Source organism: Hevea brasiliensis, chromosome 9 (genome assembly GCF_030052815.1).
Source record: "Hevea brasiliensis isolate MT/VB/25A 57/8 chromosome 9, ASM3005281v1, whole genome shotgun sequence".
Classification (NCBI taxonomy): Eukaryota; Viridiplantae; Streptophyta; class Magnoliopsida; order Malpighiales; family Euphorbiaceae; genus Hevea; species Hevea brasiliensis.
Window position 1 is genome coordinate 4,406,987 of NC_079501.1, and position 25,379 is coordinate 4,432,365.

Sequence of the window (25,379 nt, forward strand, 5' to 3'; positions counted from 1 at the left end):
ATATATATATATATATATTGGCCTATTTAAGTGTCCGTATATTTTCAAGATATTGTTATCAATCTTTTATTTAATATTTTATTTTTAGTTACTGGAATTCTAAAAAATAATTTTAAATATTATATAAAATCAAAATTTGAAATTTTATATTTTGAATCAAAATTTTTGTAATCAATTTTAATTTAATATTTTACTTTTAATTAATGAAATTCTAAAAAATAATTTTAAAAATGATAAAATATCAAATTTTAAATTTTTATATTTTGAATCAAATTTTTTTTTTTGAAATTTTATACGATAATCATCTTTTAATTTATACAAATAGAAAATTTCACTTAATGTTATTAATTTGTTATTTTTCATTATTAATAGTTACGGAATGTGATCGAATGAATAAATGCTGGAAGCAAAGAGTGAGATTTGGTTCATTAGTTGTGGAGATTCTTAAGAAGCAACGCTGCTGCTATTTCCTCTTCAAAAATAAAAACCAAGCATAATAAAACCTTGGCAGTTGGTACGCGAGCATATGTGTCCCTTCCTTTTATATTACAAAACACCACACAAGCCGACGTGACATCCTTCATATCTACATGGACATGTTCCAGCCCTGCTATTGGTTGTCCCTAACCATTGCTCTGCTGTATTTGACACTGCATTGTCGGCTATGCTTATGATGCACAGCCCCACTTTTGTCAACGTGTCCTCTCATTCTACCAATACCCCATAATTACAGTTCTGCCACTCGAAGAATCCTCAGCTTGTCAATCAACCAAAGGAGTCCGTTACAACGACAATTTCGCTTTAATCAAACGTCTACTAAACCCTTCCCACTGTGTAAAAAGGCAATTACTTTTTAAATTCGTAGTCTTCTCTGATTATGATACAAAACTAAAACTCACTTTCCACTGCGGCTCTCTCACCTCCTTTATTTTTATATAATCTTCTCCTCCTCTCCTTGGCATGTGTTGCTTCGGGTTTTATATTAGCCAGGGCCAACGTTCCAAGGTCTCTTAGATACTCTTCTACAACCCTCTTTAAGCAAGCCAGAACTACTGCAGATCCTTGGCCTTTTCCCCTTCTTTTCTTGTAATTTTTTCTTGGGTTTTTTTGTTCTAGTTTCTGCAGTCATCCATCCGTAGAATGGGTAGTGGAGAGAAGAGTCTAAGGAACTTTCACTTACACCTGCCTCATCTTCATCATCACCACCACCATCATGGGAATAACAAGAAGCATGCGAGGGATGTACCAAAAGGCTGTTTGGCAATCAAGGTGGGCCAGGGAGAGGAGCAGCAGAGAATTGTGGTGCCTGTAATATACTTCAATCACCCACTGTTCATGCAATTACTTAAGGAAGCCGAAGAAGAATATGGATTTGATCAGAAGGGTACGATCACCATCCCTTGCCATGTGGAGGAGTTTAGGTACGTTCAGGGCATGATTGATAAGGAAAAGTCCCTTCATCATCACAATCATGTTGGGTGTTTTAGGGTTTGAATTTGATTTCATATCATGAAAGATTATGCGGGTTGTGGTGCCGAACAGGCCTAACCCCGAAAGGAGCAGGTTTTTGATGGTTCAAATCCTTTTTTTTTTTAGTGTGTAAATTTGGAGTCCTTTTAGGGTTTCTTTTTGTTGTTTCTGCCTGTTTCTCGTTAGACCTTGGTGGTTGGCCGGTGAGAGTCGATCGACGATGTCTGATCGATGAAGACAAAATGTTACCTTGCAGTTGCATCTGATTTTTGTTATTAAACGTTATGAAAAAGATAAGTAAATGCTTTTTCTCTTCTTTTCTTTACCTTTCCTTTCTTTTCTTTTTCTTTCTTGGAAAAAAATTTAATGGCAATGTCATCATCAGTATAATTACAGAATGGACAAGGCTAACCAATGGTAGGGCCATGGCTGTTGCTTATTAATTAGTCTAACAAAAATCCTTACAAGAATCGCGGAATATTTAATTTAATTTTAAAACAAAATCAAAGTAAAAATCTATCTTGATTCTCTTCTCTCTCAATTCTTGTTAACCAGAAAAATTATATAATTGCAAAATCTTTCAAGAATGGCAAGAAAAAAAGGGGTCCATACATATTTAATGGCATGAATGAGAGCCACAATTATAGATGGAACATAAAAGCTTTCTTGTTGATACCAAGGTTTTGCAGCGCATAGCCTTTTTTCAAATGAATTTATTGAGGAATAACAAGCTTTACTGACATTTTCGTTGAGTTTGACTGTTATTTAATGACTGAACAGAGATAGTAATGGATAAGGAAAATCACCCTATTTAGAATTCAAATCTGATTGTTATTATTTAAATAATATTTTGATCTGTATAATTTAACATATTTTAATTAATAATTTATATATTAAAAAATAATAATTTTTTAAATATTTAAAATTTTATATATATATATATAAACAAATTTAAATAATGAGCATCAACATATAAAATTTGAACTTAACTTAAATACTCTTTCATAAATTTTATATTCTTTATAATTATAAATTTATAGGGTGTTTGATTCAGTTTTTGAATATGACTGATAACTTATAGATATTTAAATAGTTAAATCAATATATTTAATAAACATAAATCTAGTCAATGGTGGTTTATAATAGAAATTGATGGGGTTAAATAGTATTTTTTTATTTAAAAAATAAAAAAAATATAAACCATTGGATTTAAATCAGATCAAATTAGAATTGAAACTGAGATCTGAATCAAACTAAAACCTTAGAAATTCATATTTTTGATTTATTCAAATCAGAATCAAATCAATGATCGGATATAAGTAAACCTATCTATCAAGTGCAATTTGTATTTTTTTTTTATCTTATTGATTTGATATTTTTATTTATATATGACTCTTTTAAAATCTATTAATTATAGAATTTTTGTCTTTAAATTATTTTTTATATCAATAAATTATTTATAATTATAAGAAATAATAGATAAATATAAAATATTATAAATAATAATTAAATTAATTATACTTATATAATAAAAAATGTTTATAGAAAATATATATTTTCCAAAATTATATTTTTAATTTATATACATATATATTATAATAAAAAAAATAATTATATGTTTTCTTCAATAATAAAATAAATAATATAATATACATCCTTAATAATCATTTTATATGTCAATCAATGACAATAATTAGATATAGTACTGCAATTAATTATCACCTATTATTTATTAATTATAGATTGTATTTAACAGTTAAATTAAATAAATTTTTATTATTCAATTAATTATTTTTTAGTACAATTAAATCTATTTAGACCAAATTTGACACTCATAATTTTAAAGATCACTCTAATATTATTGAATTAAAATTAATTTATATTAATTAATTTTTATTTTTAGAATAACGACTACTTAAATTATTTTATTTTCTTTGGTCAATTTTTCTCTTTAATTAATTGGAAGGGATAATGATTTCACATCAATTATCACTGGACAATGACAATGTAAAGCAACAAAACATCCTTGTAGAATTCTTTAATCAGGTTTTAATATATTCTATTAAATGGTAATTTATTCTATTATTATCACAAATAAGTTAAATAGGCTACGAGTTTTTTTTTTTTTTTTGGTCGAAAACAGGCTATCAGTTAACAGGCTGGTTATACAATGGGAATAGCATTGTTCTCTTACTCGATCCATCGTTCTCTTACTCATATTTTTTAAATTGCATTATTTGAAAAAAAAAATTATAGAGAAATTAAGTAAATTTATTGAATTAACAGTTCAGTGATTTATAAAATAATAAAAAAAAAAAGCACAGATTGAAGCTGTGACAATGGAATGAGGTAGGATTTGCATTTATTAATTATTGGTTAATTTTGTCAAGCAAAATATAGATGAATAATTAAGCCCAATAGCTTCATAAATCCAATAGACTGACCTATAACCTAATAATGAAAATATGGCTGCAAAAAAGAGGCTGGAATTCCTTTTTGTTTAATAGATCTGTTGATTCAGCAGCAAAAATAAATATTCCAAATGTTATAATAATAAATTTATTTTTCTTTGCATTTTAATATATTTTTTTAAAAAAATTACTGCTTGCAAAAATTGTAAAATTAAAATTTTATCTATAAATTTATATTTTTTAATTTTAATATCTAATTTTTTTTTTTAAATTTTGATCCTATATTTTTATCAAAATTACACTTATTTTCTCTTTATAATTTATTTTTGGCCTACGCCTGCATATAATATTTGTCTACTTTTGAACAACTTGATCCTACATGCATCTAACTGGATAATCCATTAGAGAGTTTCCTTGCTTCTTCTGGATCCATTTCACTCTCGGGCAAGGAAGTTGAATACCGTTTTCGATCATTGCAATAAGAATACGTCATTTGTTTCAACCTAAAATTCTTCATACCTTTAAAACTTAAATCCAAGTCAAAGCCACCTTCACACTTTGGTGGTTTGCGGGTCGGGTCGACAGAGCATCCATGCAAAATAAAATTCGAACACTTGGTGACAAAGGGGGCGTATGTGTAATTGATCGGCTTCCCTAACCAAGAAGAACCATCCCATATTGTAGCATACAAAGACATAGGCTTAGAAAGAAAATCGCCACCCAATTCGTCAACCTTTAGTATCTCTCAATAGGGTCGTCATCCACATAAAAAACAATCCAATTGCTAGTCCAAAGAATTCTATATGCATGGAAATCTTGGGTTGGATCGAACCAAAGATTGTACCTTTCTTCACGTCCTCTTTTTATGCTTCCGTTGCCATGGACATTGGTCTGGACCTCTCACCGTTTGCCTTCGATATTGTCCAAAAACATAAAATCTAGCTTATCATGGGAATTACTTGCGTATATGTTTACATTTGATGTGTAAAATGTGGCTACAGCTCCAGCAGTGTAGCCTGCTTGGAGTTTAACGGAAGCACTAAAATATGCATGGAGATAGGCGTTCTGGGAGATGAACCCACCACCTGTATTGCTATCAAGAGAGATTTGGACTAATTTCCCTTCATTGTCAAGGAAAACCACATGGTCGTTTCCATATAAACAAGAGAATGATTGGTTGAAAGTTAAGGTAGGGTATGAGAAAAGGGCATAAACACAAGTGAACGCCATGCACATAATAATAACAAGCCCTAGACTTGAAATCACCATTTTTTTCTTCCTAAATCTAAACTAAATCACAAATGCAAAGACTGAGGTATACCTGTCTCGCTATAAGGCTAAGGTATTTATTGTGATAGATGTATGTGTATTATTGTTAAGGTGGTGTGTGACATCTTCAAGTCATTTTCAATTCATTTACGACAATTAATAAAAATAAAAAATTGTTGGAATGGATGCAAAATAACTAAATTGGCAGAATTACTGAATGGACGTAATATCCCAAGAAGTCTGAAAATTGAAATCTCAGGTATTGTTTATTACTCAATCAATGGGCAAAAGAAATTTCAATTAGAAAATATTGAAGCATGTTAAAATCAACCAAGAAAATTAGATTTACATTTTGAGTATAGGATTTGACAGCGATTACAAGTGAAAAGTACCATCCAAAAGGAATCTTCGAAGGAATATACATTATTAGGTCCATTCCATACAACAGTGTACAGTCACCTTCTATGTTCTTCCTGTGCTGGAATGAAACACTCCAACTAATCCCAACTCCAGTAACTTGAGTATGTGTATCTGCCCATTTCTTTCTCCATCTCCGACTTCAAGTCTACGTTATAATTATGTTGTTTTGATGAATGATAACGTAGGAAAATTAAAACATAATAAAATTGGAACTCTTATACCGTTTAGCCAATTTTTAGTTCATATATTAAATATTTCAATTATATATATGTCAGTAGATACAAGTGAAATCGCGAGTAAAAAAATTATGGATTATCATCGATAAATGAATTTAAATAAAAGTAAAAAAAAATGATTTTACTATCAATTTTTAATTTAATAATATTAATTTTTTTTTAAAATATGAGATCTTAAATTTAAAATTTAGTTAAATTAAAAGTGGTCTGACTCAGCCCGATAAAACAACAGAATTGATGAAAAATCTAATAGGGGAAGCATGATCCCCCATGCTTAAATAGGAATGCAAAGATCTAGTGGCTATCCATTACTAATTTAATTATACCTTCATACTCATAAAGAATAAAACAATTTTAATTATTTTATAATATTTTGAGTGTATCACCGTCAGACAATACCATAAGCCGGCAGGCAGCGAGAAAGGCAAGAACAAGATCCTGAAACCGTCCATCCACTTGAAAAAGAAGTTGAGTTTTGCAGTTGAAAAGTTCCTCCAAATCCAGAATTTCCCGACTGCTCATAAAAGCCGTGTTTTTTTTTTTTATATATATTTCTCACGAAATGTAATTTTGAATTTTTGAAATATTAGTTTTAATTAAAAAATAAAAAAGAAAAGGTATGGAAGAAGATTAAAATATAGTCAATTAAAGCCGCTGTCATATTTCGCCAGCCACTGGACTAAAAAGTAATAGACGCCCTCAACTTGCAACTGTTACAATCCACAGCTCCGTGATGCGTCACATAATCACTCTTTATTTCAGTTTCAACTTTTCTTACGCAATTACTAATTTGAAGGGGAAAAGAAATAATGCTCAGTTGAGCTCTGACTGTTTCAACAACATACAAAAGATCAAGCACCATTCACCAACCAACAAATAAGACACCAGTGGCCCATTCAACAGCCCTCTGTCAGGTTGCTAAAGCCCTGTAGTTCCAGAAATCAGACAATGCCTAGGCACCACTAACTATTTAGAAATAAAAAAAATAAAAAAAAAAACTATGACGATAGCAATCCCTTTTTTTTTTTTTTTAACCAATTGCTGTCTAACATTTGTTGTCAGGTCATTTCTTCTACCGGATAAATGAAGCAATAATTCAACTCCCCAAACACAAAGCTCCAAAAAATTGGGATGCGCCAAGGAAAACTTCAGGTAAAATTTCCCTCAACAATTTCCCGACTTCACTAACATGTTCACTTATGCACATTTCTGTACCCACCCCTGAAAAAACGAAAAATCCCCAAGTCCCCCAAATGCCAACAATTTTGGGGAAAATTATATAAAAAATAAATCTAAGAAAAAACCTATATGTAAGAAAACTAAAAACTAATGATGTCTTGTATTTGAGCTCCGAAGAGTCACACCATGTAAAAATTTTGTATATCCAAGTAAACTAAGCTTTCCATCCGAGTTTCTGATCCAATCTTTGATGAATGAATAAGCTGAAGGGCCAACATTCAATTCCTGCAGTAATCATAGATTTATAATGATATTCATAGAGAAATAATCATACGAAAACCCTAACAGCCATAATTGCACATACTCGTCCCAATTCTTCAAGAGAGATGACTCTGTTACCCTCCCTTTCAAAATGCTCAAAAGCAGTGGCGGCAATTTGCTCCCACCCCTCAAGTGCCTCTAATTGATATGTGCTGATTGCAGCTGCACAAAACTCATCAAAGTACATCCTCCTATAAGCAAGGGACTCCATCTGGTCCCAAAAGAGATTGAATCCAAAACTCAGTTAGAACATGGCAAAAATCAATATTAGGTGTCAAAGAAAAAAAAAATTTCAAGATATTCAAAGAGAAGGCAATACTTTATACAAAACCTTAGATTACCATGCACCAACTTTCATATTATTAAAACTCATACCAATACGGAAAATGATAACAGTTTTTTTTTTAATAAAAAAAAAAAAAAAACCTTATGAACATAAAAGTGACAGTGGCTTTTTCCGTAGCCAGAAGATTGACGAGTCACAATTATTGTAACATGTGAAGTAAACTTCAGTTCAAAAGCAACTAAACCATAGCGAACTTAAAATTCCAAAGAAATCAGAAGTAATTGCAACTTAAAATTTTATACTGCAGACATGTGAGAGCTGATCATGATGAAAAAACTATTAACATGCCATACCGCATTGAGAATTTCAGGAACCCTTGACTCCCTCATGGCATCAGTTGCATGACGTGCTAGAGCCTACAAAAGATTGTATTTTAGTTTTAAGTAAAACAAAATCTCATTCATATCAAAATCATAAACTGCTTCAGACCTAAATTAATTAAAAATGAAACAGCGAATAACCATTCTGAAGTTATCAAGAGAGACACTCCCATCCCCATTTGGCTCCAACAGCCTGAATTGAGCTCTAAGATAAACAAGCTCATCCTCAGTCAACGCTTTTGAAAGGGCCTACAATTAAAAGACCATCAAAAGAACCATGAGCTGAAATGTAAAGGAGAACATTTACTTAACTTTTACTGGAAATTTTTGACGAATTTTCTATGGATTCCATTATGGTTGGTGATTATGAACTTTAAAACGTGTTATGGAGATGTAATAAACATGTTGAATGTTCTTTGTTCAAAGAATTTTTTATCGCCTTAATGACATCATGAATGATACAGCATTATATTAGGACTGACAATATCATCCAAAAGAAGCATCTCATAACGAAACACTAACTATGAATTTCCTAATATCAACTTCTATAAGCATATCCTTGATGGATATAATGATAAATGGTTCTACAAGGCAATGCTTATTTAAGAAATACAAATATTATTCCTCACTGCATTACCAAGTAAATTTATTTCGATAATAATTGCAGTTATGAGATGCACAAATATTTTTGCATATCGAGGTTAAAAGTACAGAGTAATACATAGCAGGTTCAAGTACAAAAAGTGCTTTTAGAAGTTCAGAAAAGAGTACCTTTAGTGCTGCACGTTTGAAAGGCGTAGCATGCAGGTATGCCTTTACCAGTTTATAGATCAATATGTCTAGAGGTATAGGGCGGTTATCATCCCTCAACCATGGGTGATCTGCAATTATGAAGGTTTCATTAGCTAAAAGGAACCAAATAAATAAGAAATATAATATTGGAAACAAGCATCAAATGTACAGTGTAAGAGCAGGTATGGATTATGTGCAGTCCTTCATGAGACTTGGTTGACACAGAAAAGATGCCATAACAAGTAAAAAAATTGCAAAACCATGTATACCTATGCCTTAGTCCATCAGCATCTTAAGCATTCTCAAATAAACAGTGTAGGAATTACCAACTTACTTAGAGCTTGGACAGCAGTCATTCTTTTCCTGTAATCCTTGTTCAGGAGCCTCTTCACAAAGTCCTTGGCCTCTGGAGTGACAGAAGGCCAGGGTAAATCATCAAAGTTGGGATCAGATCTCAGCACTGCACGAAAGATTCCTGATTCTGTCCGTGCCCAGAAAGGCCGGCTTCCACATAATAAAATATACGAAATTACGCCGATGCTCCATATATCTGCCTCCAGATGGTAAGATCTATGCAGGACTTCAGGTGCAACATAGTATGCACTTCCAACAATATCATTAAGTCTTTCATCTGCAAATATTACAAAGAATTTTCACTACATATATTAACTAGCATGTTTTTTGAGAAAATTCAAGGTACCAAATGTGGTTCAATCTCATTAATTGGTAGGCCTTATGCTTTCAAATTTCCCATATATAGTCTACTTAGGTTGCCAACTTTGACATTGTGCATAATTTAGTTTCACGATGTAAATGCCAAATTGGTGCAACATCCTATATTCTGTGTCATATGAAAATGTGCAAAAAAATTAAATGACAGGTAAGGAAAAAGGTGAATGTGAAAGAAATGATCAAATATTATTCCACCGTACTTCTATCTTATGAGCAAAAAAGATATAGAGATACTGCGTCTCTGTGATGAAAAAGTAAATTTAACCAATAGGCAGCCTCATCAAGGAAGGGATATTATTCATTTTCAGACGAACAAAAAAGATAAGGGGCGCTAATCAATTTTACCAGGTAGGATAAAGTCAGAAAGACCAAAATCAATAAGCTTCATATCAGCATCATCACCCCCAGAAGTGAAAAGAAAATTCTGCAAACAAAACAGACAAAAGAGCATAAAAAATGAATAAGCATAGAATAAAAGAATACACATGAACTCTAACCACCCAAAGAGGTAAAATTACAGAATGAAACAATTGTATGTACAATGGATTCATCCTGACTATAGATCATGGTGGGATCCACATGGGACTCACCATGATCAATGGTTGAAATAAGTCTATTGTATGTACAATAGATGCATAGTAAGAAAGCTCCCAAAAGAGAGAGAGAGAGAGAGAGAGAGAGAGAGAGAGAGAGAGAGAGCTGAATGCTAAGTGGCACTCATTTGGCAAGGAAAAGAACCTCTGGCTTCAAGTCACGGTGTACAACGCCTTGAAGATGACAAAATGACACCACTGACAGGATTTGCACAACTATAGCTTTTGCATCTTCCTCTGTGTACCTTCCTCCTCTGCAGCAGAGGAAAATCTTATACATCAATACTATATAATCTTTCAAAGTCCATATGATCTGGATTGATTATACAATTTTGTGCTAGCAGAATGGAAAACATAATGGATGACATCTATTACAACTGAAAAAAAGGGACCGAGGCAAGCCAAGAAACCATATGACATCCACATATACCATGAAAAGGGCAATTCATTACCTTGCTAAAATTCTGTCTAAAAGCTCACCACCCTCGCACAATCTGATAAGAAAACAAAATTTTATAAAAACATCAGACCTAAAGTTCAAAAAAGTAACAAAAGAAATTGTATTACAATACAATAGGAAGTCACTAACTCCAGAAAACAAAATTCCATAAAATTACCAGCTAAATATTGTCAAATAAAAAAAGGGAAAATAATAACAATTTGTAGAATCAACAATGCTAAATTTTGTTTGCACACATAAATGGGAATAGAAAAGGAGAAAGAAAAAAGAAAAGGAAAGAAAGAAAGACATACTCCATGACTATGTACACATTATTAGCATCTTCACATGCATCATAAAATTTGACCAGATGCTTATGCCCTGATAGTGCTTTCAGTATTTTTACCTCCCTACGAACATCTTCAATTGATATTGCTGTTGTCATCTGCCACATAAATCTCATCAAAATGCGGATATTGCACAATCAACGCCACAACTAATCATAATTAAGAAGAAGCAGGTAATAAATTTGAGCGATCATAATAATCAAGGATGAAAACATCTTTGATCCTACCATAGAATTTAAATATAAAAACTTAACTGAAAATAATTAATTATCTGCACAAATAAGACATGAAATTAAGAGAGTAAAAGGGCACAGATTTGCCATTACTAAGTCCTTTGAGGGATTATTTTGGTTCAGGCTACAAACAAGGCATAAAATAATTGTTGATTTGTTGTTTGCTGTTTAATATGATTTGAAAAACCAAGAAAACCAATGTAACTGAATACATTAGTCACTTTGGCGATCTTCGGTTCCACATATAAATTTGGTTCACCTGGACAATAGTAGAAAATTGATTATTTCGGTTCAATCCGAAAATGATCAACTAACCAGCCGATTGCTCAACCCCATATCTTTTGACATTTATGATACCCAAATGTTAATGCTCTTAATGTGCTTTGCTATAGATTCTTAGAAACTTCTTCCATGATGCTACTCGCCCGACATTACACCCAACAGACGAGTTGCTCGCCTACCTGGGCGACCCATCCGAACATGAGTCAATTGCCGGGCGACCCACTTGGACATAGAAAACCTTTCCCCTTGCCCTTACATGATTTCGGATACTCACACGTCCAACAAGGACTCTACCAACAGATATCCCAGATATCCGGGGACCAAGTCCTATCCTAACTCAAACTCCTAATCCAAGTGGGAGTCCAACCGATGCCTATATATATATATGGGACCAATGACCTGATGTTCTCGTTGTTGTTTTGCAAATCCATACCTGTGGAGATTCCTCAGCTAGTATCATTCCAATTCTTAAAAGTTCATTTTATACCTTCTCAAAATTTTCGTATTTTACATTTGTGTCGTTTTTCCTAAACAAATGATGATCCCATCAATAGAAACACTGGATTAAAAATTACTTTCCCCCAAATATCATCTTGCATTTTTTCACAAAAAAAGTATTCCAAAATTTTTGAGATCTAATCACTCGATGATGCCTTAAAATATAAATCTAGTTAAGACTTGGGATGCCTTTCCCTAGAATGCAAATGCCATTAAACTCTATCAAATCCATCCCTTCTTTCTAGAATCATCCTTATTGTAAAGTTTCATCATTAATGGCAATACGAGGCTGGAAAAAAAATTTTATTGACCATATAATTATTACATGCTGAAACAGTACCTATTAAATCAATAATCATCATCGAATTTGTAGAATCCAGAAAAAAGTTATTATCATCAATGCTTTTCTCTTTACTGATAAAAGAATTAGGACCAAGTGAGACTAATAAATCAAAGAATCAAGCAGACCCATGTTGCCATTTGTCATATATGCGCACTAGACATATAGGTAAATTGATACACCTCGAATGTTTATGTAATGAACACAACTATGCCCTGTATTAGAGGTGGCCACAGTCCGGTTCGAATCCGGAACCTTACCGGTCAAACCCAGATTGAAACTGGTCAAAACCAAAACCATCATTAAATCGAACCTAAACCGTCCCTCCACGGTTTCATTCAAGTCCAAAATATTGTGAAACCGTTGAACTGTCGATTCAATTCGGTTTGAAACCGTCGGTTTAGAACCAAATTGAACCGATGGTTCAATTAAAGCCTGCACGCTGCAGGCTGGACTTAGTGCCTAGCTAAGAGCTAGGCACCAGGCCCAGCCACCTAACTCCTGCATGGTGCACCTAATTGAATAACCATTCCATTCCAGTGCTCATTCACAAGTCATTTCAATATTTTAAAAAAAATTATTTATTTATAAATTATAAGTCTTTCAAACAGTTACCATTATTTTTTTCATTTCAAACGTTAAAAATTTTAACCGTTACATTTTTTTAATTTTAATTATAAAATTACTCTTTGGCCCTCAATAACAGTAAAAAAAACAGTTAATTTTGAGAGATAATTTTGGAATTAAAAAATTTATAAAAACTCTATAAATACCCTAACTCACCCTCCTTAATTCATTCACATAACTCTTAAATTCTCTCAAATCTCTCAAATTCTCTATACAATTATTCTCAAGTCTCTCTTTAATTTTCAATAGTATCTAAATTTCTACACTTCATTTTTTTATACACTCATTAAAAAATCTAATACCCTATTATTTTACTCAATAACTCTATTATTATTATTTTTATACTATCATTAAAATTCAATATTTTCTCTATTACTCTATTTTTTTATATTCTCATAAAAATTTATAGTATCTTAATTTTTTTTATTTAATATTCTACACTTTTGTTTATTTTCAAATTTCTACTATCTTTTTTTTTATCTTCTACACTTTTTTTTTTTCAAATTTCTAGTACTTTCTATTTTTTGTTATCTTCTACACTATATATATATATATATTTTTTTTTTTTTAAATTTCATCATAGTATCATATCAATTTTCTTTTTTTTTTTTTGGAGAAAATGGCAAGTAGTGGATTTAGAAGTTCATCAAGTAGCAAAGGAAAGAGTAAGATTGGTGAATCAACATACCCAAATCCAAATGAGCCTACTGCAGTTGATTTAGACAACATAATGGAGCAAATTGGGAATGATGATGATAATGTTGAAGTTCAAGAGTTATTCCACCACACTCAAGAAAGCCAACATCAACAAGCTGAAAAAGATGAGGCAAAAAAAACACCCACTTCCAATATTTTCAAAGTCCACTTTACAAAAATACGAAGATCCAAAAATATATTTGATGTAATTTGCAACTACTGTGGTCAAGTCTACAAGTTCAAAATAGGAAGTGGATATTGCACATTCAAGAGACATTTGGAGCAAAAACATCCGACCAAAATTGGGTATAATAAGTTTCAAACTCAAATATCCGAGTAAACAAATTCTAAATATCAATCTTTATTTCAATATTCTGATTAGAAAAATAAAATGAATTAGCAAAGATGATTTGTATTGAGCATTTATCATTTAGTTTTGGCAAAAAACTTGATTTTATTAATTATTGTCAAAATGCTTTAAATCCTAATGCAAAACGTGTTCCTAGAAATACTTTAAAACGCATATTTTTTTTTATTTAGAAAAGGAAAAAAAAGAATTACAAGAATTTTTTTTTAATATGAGTGCACGAGCTCCTATTTGTAGTGAAATTTGAAGTGATCATTGGCAAATGCATTTTTATATGGGCATAACATGTCATTGGATTAATGATGATTGAATCATGCAAAAAAGAATAATTGTATTTCGTGTTTTTGGTAAGAGATATATTACTGATAATATTTAAAGGATGATTAAAAATATTTTAGAAGAATATAAATTAGTTTATAAAATTTTTTCAATTGTTTTTGATAATGCATCAATGAGTGAAATAATTAATAAAAGACCAAAAAGATTTCCAAGAGATGTTCCCACTCATTGAAATTCAAAATATGAATTGTTAAACAAGTCATTTGGATATAGAAATTTATTGTGCACGTTAGCAATAATGTGCCACAAGTTCAACTATATCCATAAAATTAGGACGTTTGTACAAAACTTTTAGATACTTTAAAAGTTATTAATGATGCTACATATACATTGAGTGGTATTTATTATCTTACGTCTCATTTATTTATGATTGAATGTCCTAATATTATTAGTGCGTTGCAAGACCATGAAAATGATGTTAATTTAAAACATTGCATTTCTAATATGAAGAAAAAATGATTGAATTATTTCAAAAATATTCCTTCACTTTATCTTATTGCTTGTGTTTTTGATCCTAAATGTAAATTAAATGGTTTAAATGATTATTTATCTCTTTATTATTCACGTTTAAATCTTGATGATGAGATTGATTTTGATATCCATGCAATAATTGTTGAAATTAGAAAACTAATTTTAGATTTATATAATGAATTTTATTTTTCTAGTCAACAATTAATTTTCCAATCTCAGCATTCTAGTCAAGTTCAGAATGAGCCATCCTCCAGAATAATCATGGGTGATCGTGACTTATTGCAAAGGCTAAAAAGGCCTAGAGGATCCCTTGGTAATAATTCTGAATTTGACATTTATTTAACCACTATTTTCGAGTTTGGTGATAGTAGTGCAGGTAAAGAATTTCCAGTACTTGACCAGTAGCGTCCACACACAAATACTTTTCCCACCCTTGTACTAATTGCTAAATAAATTTTAGCAGCACTAGTCTCCACAGTTGTAGTTAAACAAACTTTTAATGCAAGTGGTAGTATATTAGATGAGACACGATCTAATATACTCTTTGAATCATTATAAGCTCAAACGTGTTTGGATAATTGGATCAGGGCAGCCTTAAGGCAGTAAGAGATCACACGCAAAGAAAATAAAGATTTATATGACATAAGTATCAATGGACCAACAACGGGATCAAGTTGTTGTCGAAACGATTAGGGTAAGGGAGTTATCTAACTCTAAATACAAGGTAAGAGAACTAAGTGAGCTTTGATTCCTTTGAACTCCAAGAGGATACGTAGCCAACTTAATTTCTACAAAATTAAGTTCAAGCCCTTCTTCCTTTCTTTTCTAACTAAAATTAATTTAATGTCTTTTCATTTCTATAATTTTTTTGAATTAAGTCTACATATTGCTTATTAATTTTTATTACAAACACAAATAATTTTTTTTTCCTTATTTTATTTGAAATATTTATTTTAGGAATTTTTTTCTCCCATTTTTTTATCAAAACACCTTAAACCGTCCCTTGAACTGCCCCAAACTGCTCGTTGAGCCGCCCAAACCACCTATCTCTAAACCGCCTATTAAACCATTTCAAACCGGAGTTCGAACCGAAAATAGCGGTTCACGAACTGCACCCCAAACTGTCCCTTAGCAGTTCAGTTCAGGTTCAATATTTCTCTTAACCTAAACCGGTGGTTCATGAACCGTAGCCACTCCTACCCTGTATATTATCCTTACAAATGTGATTTTTCCTAAATGACATAATTAATATTCCAATTACTATACAAATAAAGATCTAATGGGTCGATTACACTCAACAAAAACTAATATTGATCTCAATCCCCTTTTTCTAAATTTTGATCGATACACAATTATAGGTAGGTGTTGATTTATTTTTGATACCAGTTTTAATCTTCTTTTTTTTTAATTTCTATGTAGATTCCACTTTCACGATAGCAAATTGGAAATATGGCAACATATCTACAGTGGGATCCTATTTAATATTTATAGCATTACAGAACCTTGACTCAAATATCCCATACTTTAGCCAGATACATGTGTCGGGGAAAGGTGGAAAAGATCCATGCAACATCCATCTTTATTCTTCTAAATTATGAGATCTCATTCAGTACCTTTAAAGGAATAATGAGATCTATAAATACGTTTTTATAAGTTGCATATAACCTAGAAAATATTGATGATCAAGCCAGTTTCCTAAACAGACTCGATGAAACTTTAAGAATTGTGGCAGTATTGCCTATCATATCTTTCTTCTTCAGAAACAAAAATATAAAACTAAAATAAACAAAATACTCAACATAGAAGATCACGAAGGCAGCTAAAAGTATTCAGCACAAAGCAACTTGGGTTCAGTCATATTGCAATGTGGCTTCAATTACATTCCAGTTTTTGGACGCAAGTTGTCCAAGACAGAAAACTCATATCAGTCTCGAATAAGACAACCCTCCATACATCCATTTTGATCTTCTAAAATATTCTCGATTATGCTTCTCCATAAGCAGCATAAGGTTAAATTTGAATTGCAGAAAATTTGCAACCTTAAAGATACCTTTGCAACACATGGCAGGCAACAAGTACACATAACCTGTTACACCTTTTCTGCATCCTCATCAGATGTTGATGGACATGTCGTTTGTAAAAACTATTCCTAGTTACAAGAATTTCATTCCAGTAAATCTATTATCACGTAAAACTTTCAAACATTCACTGGGCACTGATCCAATAATTAGTAACCTCAATCACTAAGTAAGGACATTAATATTCCATCATATTAACTTTCAGTTGATTGCCATAGTTACGTGTCACCATATTCATCAAAATTAAAGCACAAGCAAATCAGAAACTAATTAAAACCCAAAGCACTATGCTAGACCAGTAGCAACAGAGTAAATGCGGCTTGAGAAGTCCTACTCCAATGAAGTTCATGCTTTAGGGATTCATAAGTTCCCTAATCTAAACATAAGAGAAATACTAATAAACAAAGCCTCGCAGAACAAATGAATGGAATTCAGTGTTATACAGAGACATTATACAGTGAGCCAAAAATGATCGAATTAACAAATTGATAACATTGTACCTTGGCTTTCGATATGATCTTCACAGCAACAGGTTGATCTTTAAGCTCCCCCTTTTTCACTCTAGCGGAGCAAGTATGACCAAAATGCCCTCTCCCTACCTCCTTCCCCAGCTCGTACTTAGCTCCGAAATTCTTGCTGTAGCCGAAGCTCTTATCCAGCGACTGCTGCTGCTGCTCCGTCTCCGTGCCACCGTGTTCAGGAATCGGCCCTTCCTTGGGCTTCGCACCACCAAGACGCTTGGCCAGCGAAGCAGCTATGTGCTTCGCAGGCGACGGAGGCGGGAACGGCCGCCGGAAGAACCTTCTAGGCGTGGAGGCCCTCGCCGGAGACGGCGAGACGCCCCCTGGAAGTGGACTGGCTGAAACGCCATGCGGATAAGGGCTGGGCCAGGGGCTCGGGTTGGAGGACCTGGCCGGCGTGTTCTTCACTGACTGCACTCCGACGGCTCCGTTACGCGGAGTTGCTGGTCGTAAGGGAGTCTGGTTGCGATCTCCGGTGGCGACTATTGTGGTGGTTGAGTCATTCTCGTTAGTTGGATTAGTCTTGCCGTAACATTGCCCCATCTCGCAATACTGATCACCTGCTGTAACTAATCAGCACTCAGTCAAAGTCTACACATCGGACGGTGCAAAATTTTTTCTCATGGATCTGATTATAATCGGAGAGAAAACAAATGAGGGAAAAAGAACAGAGAGATCTAAGCGAAGAAAACGATAAAAGAAGAGAATGAAGGAGGATATTAAGTCAGAGGAAAAGAGAGAGAAAGAGACAGAGAGATAGGAGGAGAGAGACAATGGCTGTTAAGGAACGAAGACGAGAGACTGACACAGATAGAGGTAAACCGTAAGCAGCTGAAGAAATCTTTTGAGTTTAAATTGTACGGAATGGTAAACCGCAGATTCTCCAAATGCCGTTAGATTTGCCTAATCAAGCATGGGAACCGTGGATTTCTAATCGGAGGGTCTCTGTTCTCCTAATTAAGAGAGAGCAAAAATGGTGTAAAGTATATGATTGTAACTCTCGAGTGCATACCAGTCCTCTCTCTGTCTATTTCTGATTTTTCTTTTTCTTTCTCAACAATCAACACTGTATACGAGCTGCTTTTGGTTTTGTCTTTTGCTACTTTTTTTGCCGTTATGTTTTATTTTTTTTTATTTATTCCTTATTTAGAAATTAAAATTTTATAAAAATTCATTTAAAATTTTATTTTTTTCCAGATAATTTATTAAAAAAAAAAAAGAAAAGAGAAAGCGATTTTTGGAAAAGGCAAGGGGCCTAAATATTATTCGCCGGTGCACCAACTACACATTGAAGCCAGGTAATCTTAAATCACACGTGTCAGGAGTTGTAGGGAAGATGGAAATGTGAGCAGAGAAGTTTTGGACTGCAGTATTTACAAAAATATCCCCATGTTTGACACGCGGCGTCATTTGGAGCATGGTGAGTATGATAGATGATGGGTGGGAAGAGTATTAAAAGTAGATCAGGAACAAGACTTTAATCTGAGGTGACGAAATGCCCATCACGGGCAGCTTCGAAGCTTCCAAATTGGCGCAAATTCAAAGATTTTCAGATGGAGGTGGCAACATCTTATTCTCAGGCGTTGAATACAATTTTATTTATCAAATCTAATCCAAACAGGCCTCCTCAGTCTTCTGGATATCTGGGTTTTTCAGGCTTCTCACTTGGCTTTTTAAGCAAACTAGCCATCCACCGCGTAATAATTTAAACTTTTAATTTTTAATTAATTTAAATTAAATAAATTTTAATTAACTAAATTATTTATTTTCTTTATATATTTATAAAGACTTAATTATTATATTAATTTACATATTAATATATATTAATTTAATAATATTCTGATTAAGTTAAAATTTTACATTGAAATTTTTCTTATTTAGTAATTAAGTTTAAATTATTTTAAATTTTTTTAAAAACTGATTTAATCAATTTAGCTTGATTTTAATAAAATTAATTTTATTTTTAAAATGTAAATTATTATAAACAATTTAATTTTAACTCCTCAATTTTATGAGAAGAACTTAATTAATTATAAATAAATTATTAAAATTAGTGAAAAAAATTACGATCATCAACAATTCGTTGCGAACATTTTATATTATTCCCTTAAATTAATTTTAAACAATAATTTGAAACATGCGAAATTAATTTATAATATTTTATTCTCATCTAAAAAACTAAAAATCTGAAAAAAAAAACTTGTAAATCTCAAACAATATATATATATATATATATATATATATATATATATATATATATATATATATATATATATATATATATATGAAAAAGCTAAAGACTAAGAAATTATTAACCAAAATTTGATAAGTGCGTATTCATCATAATTAGCATTTGGTATAATTAAAAATAAATAAATTTATTTTAAAAATATAAAATGTTTAAAATTTTTAAAAATAAAACATTTTGATATATATATATATATATATATATATATATATATATATATATATATATATATATATATATTTCTTTATTTTTTAAAAAATTATAACAATAATTCTTAAAATAACAACTCAATTTTATGATAATAAATTAATTAATTATAAATAAATTATTAAATTTAATTAAAAAATTAAGATCAATAAATGTAAATTTGTTATAAGCATCTAATATTGCTTTCTTAAATTGATTTTAAACAATAATTTGAGATATACAAATCAATCTATAGTATTTTATTCTCACCTAATAAATTAAAAATCTAAAATAAAATCACTATGAATCTCTAATGATATATAAATATATATATATATATATATATATATATATATATATATATCTTTTTACCGTAAAACCTTTAAATATATAATTATATAACTTACTAGAAATTAAATATCAAATGTTTTATCTTTTTTAAATTCTAAATTATCTTATATTTTTAAATAAAACTTTTATTTAAACATTATTTTTCATTTTATCTTATATTTCAATTTTCAACAATTATATATTTTTAGATAAAACTATTTAATTAAACATCATCTAATAGTATTAATTATAAGTCAAAAAATAAATTAAAATAAAATTTAAAATTATTATTTATTACTTATGCTATTCATTTTGGTCTTATGAGATAAACTAATTTCACTTTCAAAAAAGATATTAGATATTTAATATTTTTAAATTTTAAATATTTTATATACACTATTAATTGAAAATTTATTTTAAAAAAATAAGTTAAAATTTCAATTTCAAAATTATATTTTACTTTTTAAATTCTAATTATTTTTTAAAATAAAATTATTATTTTTAATTATGCCAAATGTTAATTAGGGTGAATACACTCTATACAAAATCAATTTGTTATAGATATAGAGAGATATTTTATCATGATAGATTAAAATTTATTAAAAAATATTTTTTTTACCATCATAACCTTTAATTATAAATATATATATATATATATATATATATAATTTATTAAAAATTAAATTTCTAATGTTTTATCTTTTTTAAGTATTAAATATTTTATATTTTTAAAGAGAATTATTATTTAAACATTATCCTTCATTTTATCTTATATTTTAAACTTTAATAATTATATACTTTAAGATTTAATTATTTATTTAAATATTATCTAATAATATTAATTATAATTAGAAACAGATAAATTAAAATAAAATTTAAAACATACTAAATATCAATTAGAGGTAAAGCCAAATCTCAATTCTTTATTAAAAATTTTGAATCCTTAGCTTTATATATATATATATACACACACGTAACCATCTTCATAACTAGATAGTAATTGTTGAATTGCTACGATGTAAGAGCACAACAATGGAGAAGTCTATCAGCCAACCATGAGTAGAGATGGTAGCAGAATAGCGTAAAATTTAAGATATTCAAATTTGAATCTATTTAAATTCAAAATATTATTATTATTATTATTATTATTATTATTATTATTATTATTATTATCTAAGTGTGAAATATTAAAAAAATAGTTAAATAAATGGATTAAGAGTATATACATCTAAGTGCGTATAAGAATTTTCTGTTTATTATTTACGTTATTAAACATATTCAGGTAGCGCATATTTCAAATATCATATTCAGACATTTTTTAGATATGCGATATTTATTAAATTTCAAATCAAAATTCAACTAAATTAAATTAAAAGTTATCTAAATTGGGTGGATAAATTTAATGTATGCTACCATCTCTAAATATAAAACCAAATTCATAAATTTTTCCTAGCCTCGATGAAATATAATATAAAAATTATGTAATATTTTATCTCCAAGTTTTACTCAATTTAATTAACACATACATTTAAAAATCTGACTCGATTTTATATCAATTAAAAAAAAACCACACATTATTACTTTATAATTATGTAGCTAGCTAGATTACATATATAATCAACAAACTAAACTTGGTTTTGTGGGCCAAAACCTGATTGTTAACAAGTTCATTATGCAATAAGAATAATCGATCGTGCATGGCTTATTAAACTATTGGTCAAACTGAAACACTTAAAAGTTCGTAATATTGCTATACAATAATCAACCAATATATATGGAATTGGCGAAAAAAAATACAAGTTGACAACTCATATTAAAAAAGGTATAATTAACCTTGGGTTGGTGGTAACAACAGAAATAAAAAGGAGTCAAGTCTCCACCGAATGCTAGTTGTAGGTCATTGAACAGCCCTCCCCACAGGATTTAAGGTGAATGGTGCGATGTCTTTCCTCCATAAACTCTACACTGAGCAAATAAAACACACCTCCTCTCATCATTAAACCACGCCCATGTGTTGAACCGATTAAATATAGGCTTGAAATCATTGACCTGTCTACTGTTTTAAATTAAATTTAGCAATATTAATAAAAGACATCATGATGATGCGAATTGATGCAGACAAAAAAAGAAGTTGAAGTGCATGCGGATAAACATCATGCATTTGCCCCTTTAAAAAAGGAAAAGAAAGTGAAAACCCGAAACACCAGATCATCAGGAGTTCCAGTTGGTGAGTCGAGCTATCTCAAACAGTAAACGTAATAACAGGAGTAAAACAACACAGGACTGCGTAATTAGAGAACCTACCCTCCTGTCTGCATTATGCTTCCTGAAAGCAATTATTATATACAAGTCTCTTGGGTAGGTTCAGAGCACCTGATTAGAAGTTAGTATTATCATGGATCATGTCCTTCTTAATTAACATAAGATGAGAAGTTAAAATCAAATTTTGAAAAATTAAAGAGAATAGCATATCAGGTATGATCTACGTCAAAAATTAAAAAGCTTGCCTGCAGAACACGCTGAGCTATAAATGATAGAAAACTTCCGTTGATCTATAATGAATATAGGTAAATTTGAAGGAACTAGCAAAGACGTATCCAAGAGAACACTTCGATAAAGTAGGAGTTTTGTGGAAGAAGAAGAGCTAAAACAAAAGTAAACAAACAACTTAAGAGTGCGAAATTGTGCCTTTGGGGAAAAGAGAACGATCCCTTGTTTGGCAGAAATCCATTAAATCATGGTGATTTAATTATTAAGTAAATAATCATTGGAGAAGCCACTAGCGTTGCCTTTTGGATGCTTTTTTATTCTTATCAAAATTTCCCTGCTAATCCATGATGCAAAATTGTTTGTGGGTTTTATTAAGCAAAATGAAATATAAGGGCTTGATTTCTTTACTTCATAATCTAAGAATGCTACGAGTCACCATTTTCAACAAAGATTAATTTGCAAATTGGATTGGGGAATAGCTCATTGAACCCAACTTAACTACACTGGACTGCAATTCCCTGATCCACTAGACCCAGATAATTTAGTTTAGACTTTGGATCTGATCGTGTAACTGGGTTGGATTCTGATGAGCGGCCCCGCAAGCAATTCCAACTATCTAATCAAGCCCAAGTTTCTTGGCAGCTATGGTTACTGTCCAAATTCCACTGGAAAGACAACAAATCCACTTTGCCAATTGAAGTCTGAGTTTCTTAAAACTCAATCCTAGGGAGCTAGGGAACTACCAATATGTCCTAATCTCAAATGTCTTAGTCCCAATTTGGTATTGTATTTAGAAATTTAAAATTATTTTTTGTAAATAAAAATATTATTTTAAATGTTATTATAAAAAAAATTATAAAAAATTATTTTATTATTTTAATATTTTTAAGATAAATTTTATCAAATTTAATTTTAAATTTTTTAATATTATCTAATTAATATATTTAAAAAGGTAATTTTCTCAACAGCAATTTAGACCCTCTAATCTAATTCTTATTAATACTGATATCTTCTGGTCTCTTTGGATTGCATTGCAATAAGAGATTTGGATTTGGGAAATCTAACTCACTTAAGATGGGTTGCTTCCTTTCTTTTCCCTTTTCAAATGAGAAACCATCTTCTTTATTTCTCTAATTTATTCAAACTCAAACATGGTTTCGTTAAGGTGCTTATTAAGTTGGGTGTGGTTTAGTTAAGCCGTAACATAAAGATTTACCTAATTATCATCTTTAGCTACTCGCTCAGATCAGGTCTGACTGTAAAAATTCTTGGAGTAACTTGAAAGGAACTCATTAGTCATATAAGCTATAGCTTAGCATGAGATGGGAAATGGGAATTAATGCTTTATACGTGATTGCCAACTCCTTTTAGTAGAAAACAAGCAGATCTGCAAGTCTTTAAAAGCAAGGCAACATAACGAGCGAGAAGCTTGGAATTATTAGGAACAGGAGTTGGTGGGATATCAGTATCATCATCATTTTTACTTTGATGGTGAAAGACTATATTTATATAAACAACTACCATGCAATAACAGAAACTCAGAACGTCTCCCAAAAAGGCAGATGTGTAAAGAGCAATGACGAAAGGTCTTTTTTATTATATGATTTATCAGACACCAGAGACCAGAGTGGTAGCTCCAGAGCCTTTAGTATTATATTTACGACCACAGACACACCCACTTTAACTCTGTACTAGCTGTTAGGTTTCTGTTCCATTCTTATCCACCCAGGACAGATGCTTACTTCTTTCGAGCTAGAAGTTGGGATTTTTGAATAGCTACAGAAGATTTTTTTCAAAATGAATTTAATTTAGTAGGTAATCATTTAAATAATAAATATGAATCTGATCGTGTAATAGATAAAGCAAAGCAAAAATAAAGTAATTAAATAAATAAAATAATTATAGAAACTATGAAATAAAATACAGTACTAATCTCTCTAAGCAGCACCCCTCATCCCATGCCCCCTATGCCGAATATAAGGGTATCCATTCCCATTGTATTTATTTTTTTAAATTTTTTTTGTTTAGACTATAATTTATTATAAATTTAAAATATAAATATATAATATTTATATATTTAATAAATAAATTTATTCGTATATTTTATATATTAAATCTATGATGATTATGATATTAATTGATTCATTCAATAGACAGAGATTATACAAATAACATAACATAATAAATAATTAATATAATTTTCTTCACAAATAAACTAATATGTTTCTGATTAGGAAGACATTTGGAAACATTTTACGCTGCATTAAAGTAAAGCTGGAATAAAATAACCAATCACTAAATTAATTGGGAATTGGGACCTCGATCATAAGGACCAGCTGCGAATTGGGAAACTTTGGGAGCAAAATAGTAGCAGTGACATTTGAAATTCTGCTCAACGTGTAAGTTAAAATTGGGGCAGAGACAGAACCCATCAAGAAAGAAGAAAGTAACACATCCATGTGATGTGACCACGTCACCAGTTTTTGGCATTGCCAAGCAAACCTGCACAGACAAAAGGGGAACAATTACCAGGTCCAAATCCTCGTTTGCAAACCAAGTTTATCACTTTATCTGAAAGCAAAAAAATGTTTTGTACTGTCCATATAAAAAAGTGAAAACATTCCATTCCCTCCAATCCGAGCTATTATTCTATAAGACAGTAAAAGTCTTTTTACCGTTTCTCTTCTGTCAGCTATCGGTCTCTCCCGTTTCACCATCTGTCCACTCGCTCAATTTTTTAACAAGCACCACCAAAAAGAAAGCCAAAATGTCTCAATCGCCCATAACATATCCATCTC

At 30.8% G+C, this 25,379-nt stretch overlaps 2 protein-coding genes and 1 pseudogene across 2 annotated transcripts; 1 reads left to right on the forward strand and 2 right to left on the reverse strand.

The window, feature by feature from the left end:
- The first annotated feature begins 799 nt into the window (after positions 1-799).
- Positions 800-1,786, forward strand: LOC110640372 (auxin-responsive protein SAUR32). The gene has a single exon (XM_021791663.2). It carries the CDS (start codon positions 1,141-1,143, stop codon positions 1,492-1,494), a length of 354 nt encoding a protein of 117 aa, XP_021647355.1. The 5' UTR covers positions 800-1,140; the 3' UTR covers positions 1,495-1,786.
- Positions 1,787-4,266: 2,480 nt separating this feature from the next.
- LOC110640381 (probable xyloglucan endotransglucosylase/hydrolase protein 27) lies at positions 4,267-5,111 on the reverse strand (annotated as a pseudogene).
- Positions 5,112-6,575: 1,464 nt separating this feature from the next.
- LOC110640390 (CDPK-related kinase 3) lies at positions 6,576-18,242 on the reverse strand. The gene is made up of 11 exons (XM_021791680.2): positions 17,307-18,242; positions 10,843-10,973; positions 10,542-10,583; positions 10,235-10,343; positions 9,842-9,920; positions 9,099-9,395; positions 8,744-8,853; positions 8,114-8,221; positions 7,946-8,008; positions 7,350-7,517; positions 6,576-7,270 (listed from the first exon to the last, which is right to left on the reverse strand). The coding sequence occupies exons 1-11, from the start codon at positions 17,868-17,870 to the stop codon at positions 7,133-7,135; spliced, it is 1,809 nt and encodes a 602-aa protein (XP_021647372.1). The 5' UTR covers positions 17,871-18,242; the 3' UTR covers positions 6,576-7,132.
- Between the last annotated feature and the right edge of the window lie 7,137 nt (positions 18,243-25,379).

What these genes read in the sequence shown, in the direction of transcription:
- LOC110640372 (XM_021791663.2), top strand. Translation starts at nt 1,141, where the DNA reads ATGGGTAGTGGAGAGAAGAGTCTAAGGAACTTTCACTTACACCTGCCT.
- LOC110640390 (XM_021791680.2), bottom strand. Translation starts at nt 17,870, where the DNA reads ATGGGGCAATGTTACGGCAAGACTAATCCAACTAACGAGAATGACTCA. An exon ending in ACCGTGACTTGAAGCCAGAG is followed by an intron (nt 9,921 to 10,234) that starts GTTCTTTTCCTT and finishes TTTTGTTTGCAG; the next exon opens with AATTTTCTTTTCACTTCTGG. An exon ending in CTCTTGATAACTTCAGAATG is followed by an intron (nt 8,009 to 8,113) that starts GTTATTCGCTGT and finishes AATCTTTTGTAG; the next exon opens with GCTCTAGCACGTCATGCAAC.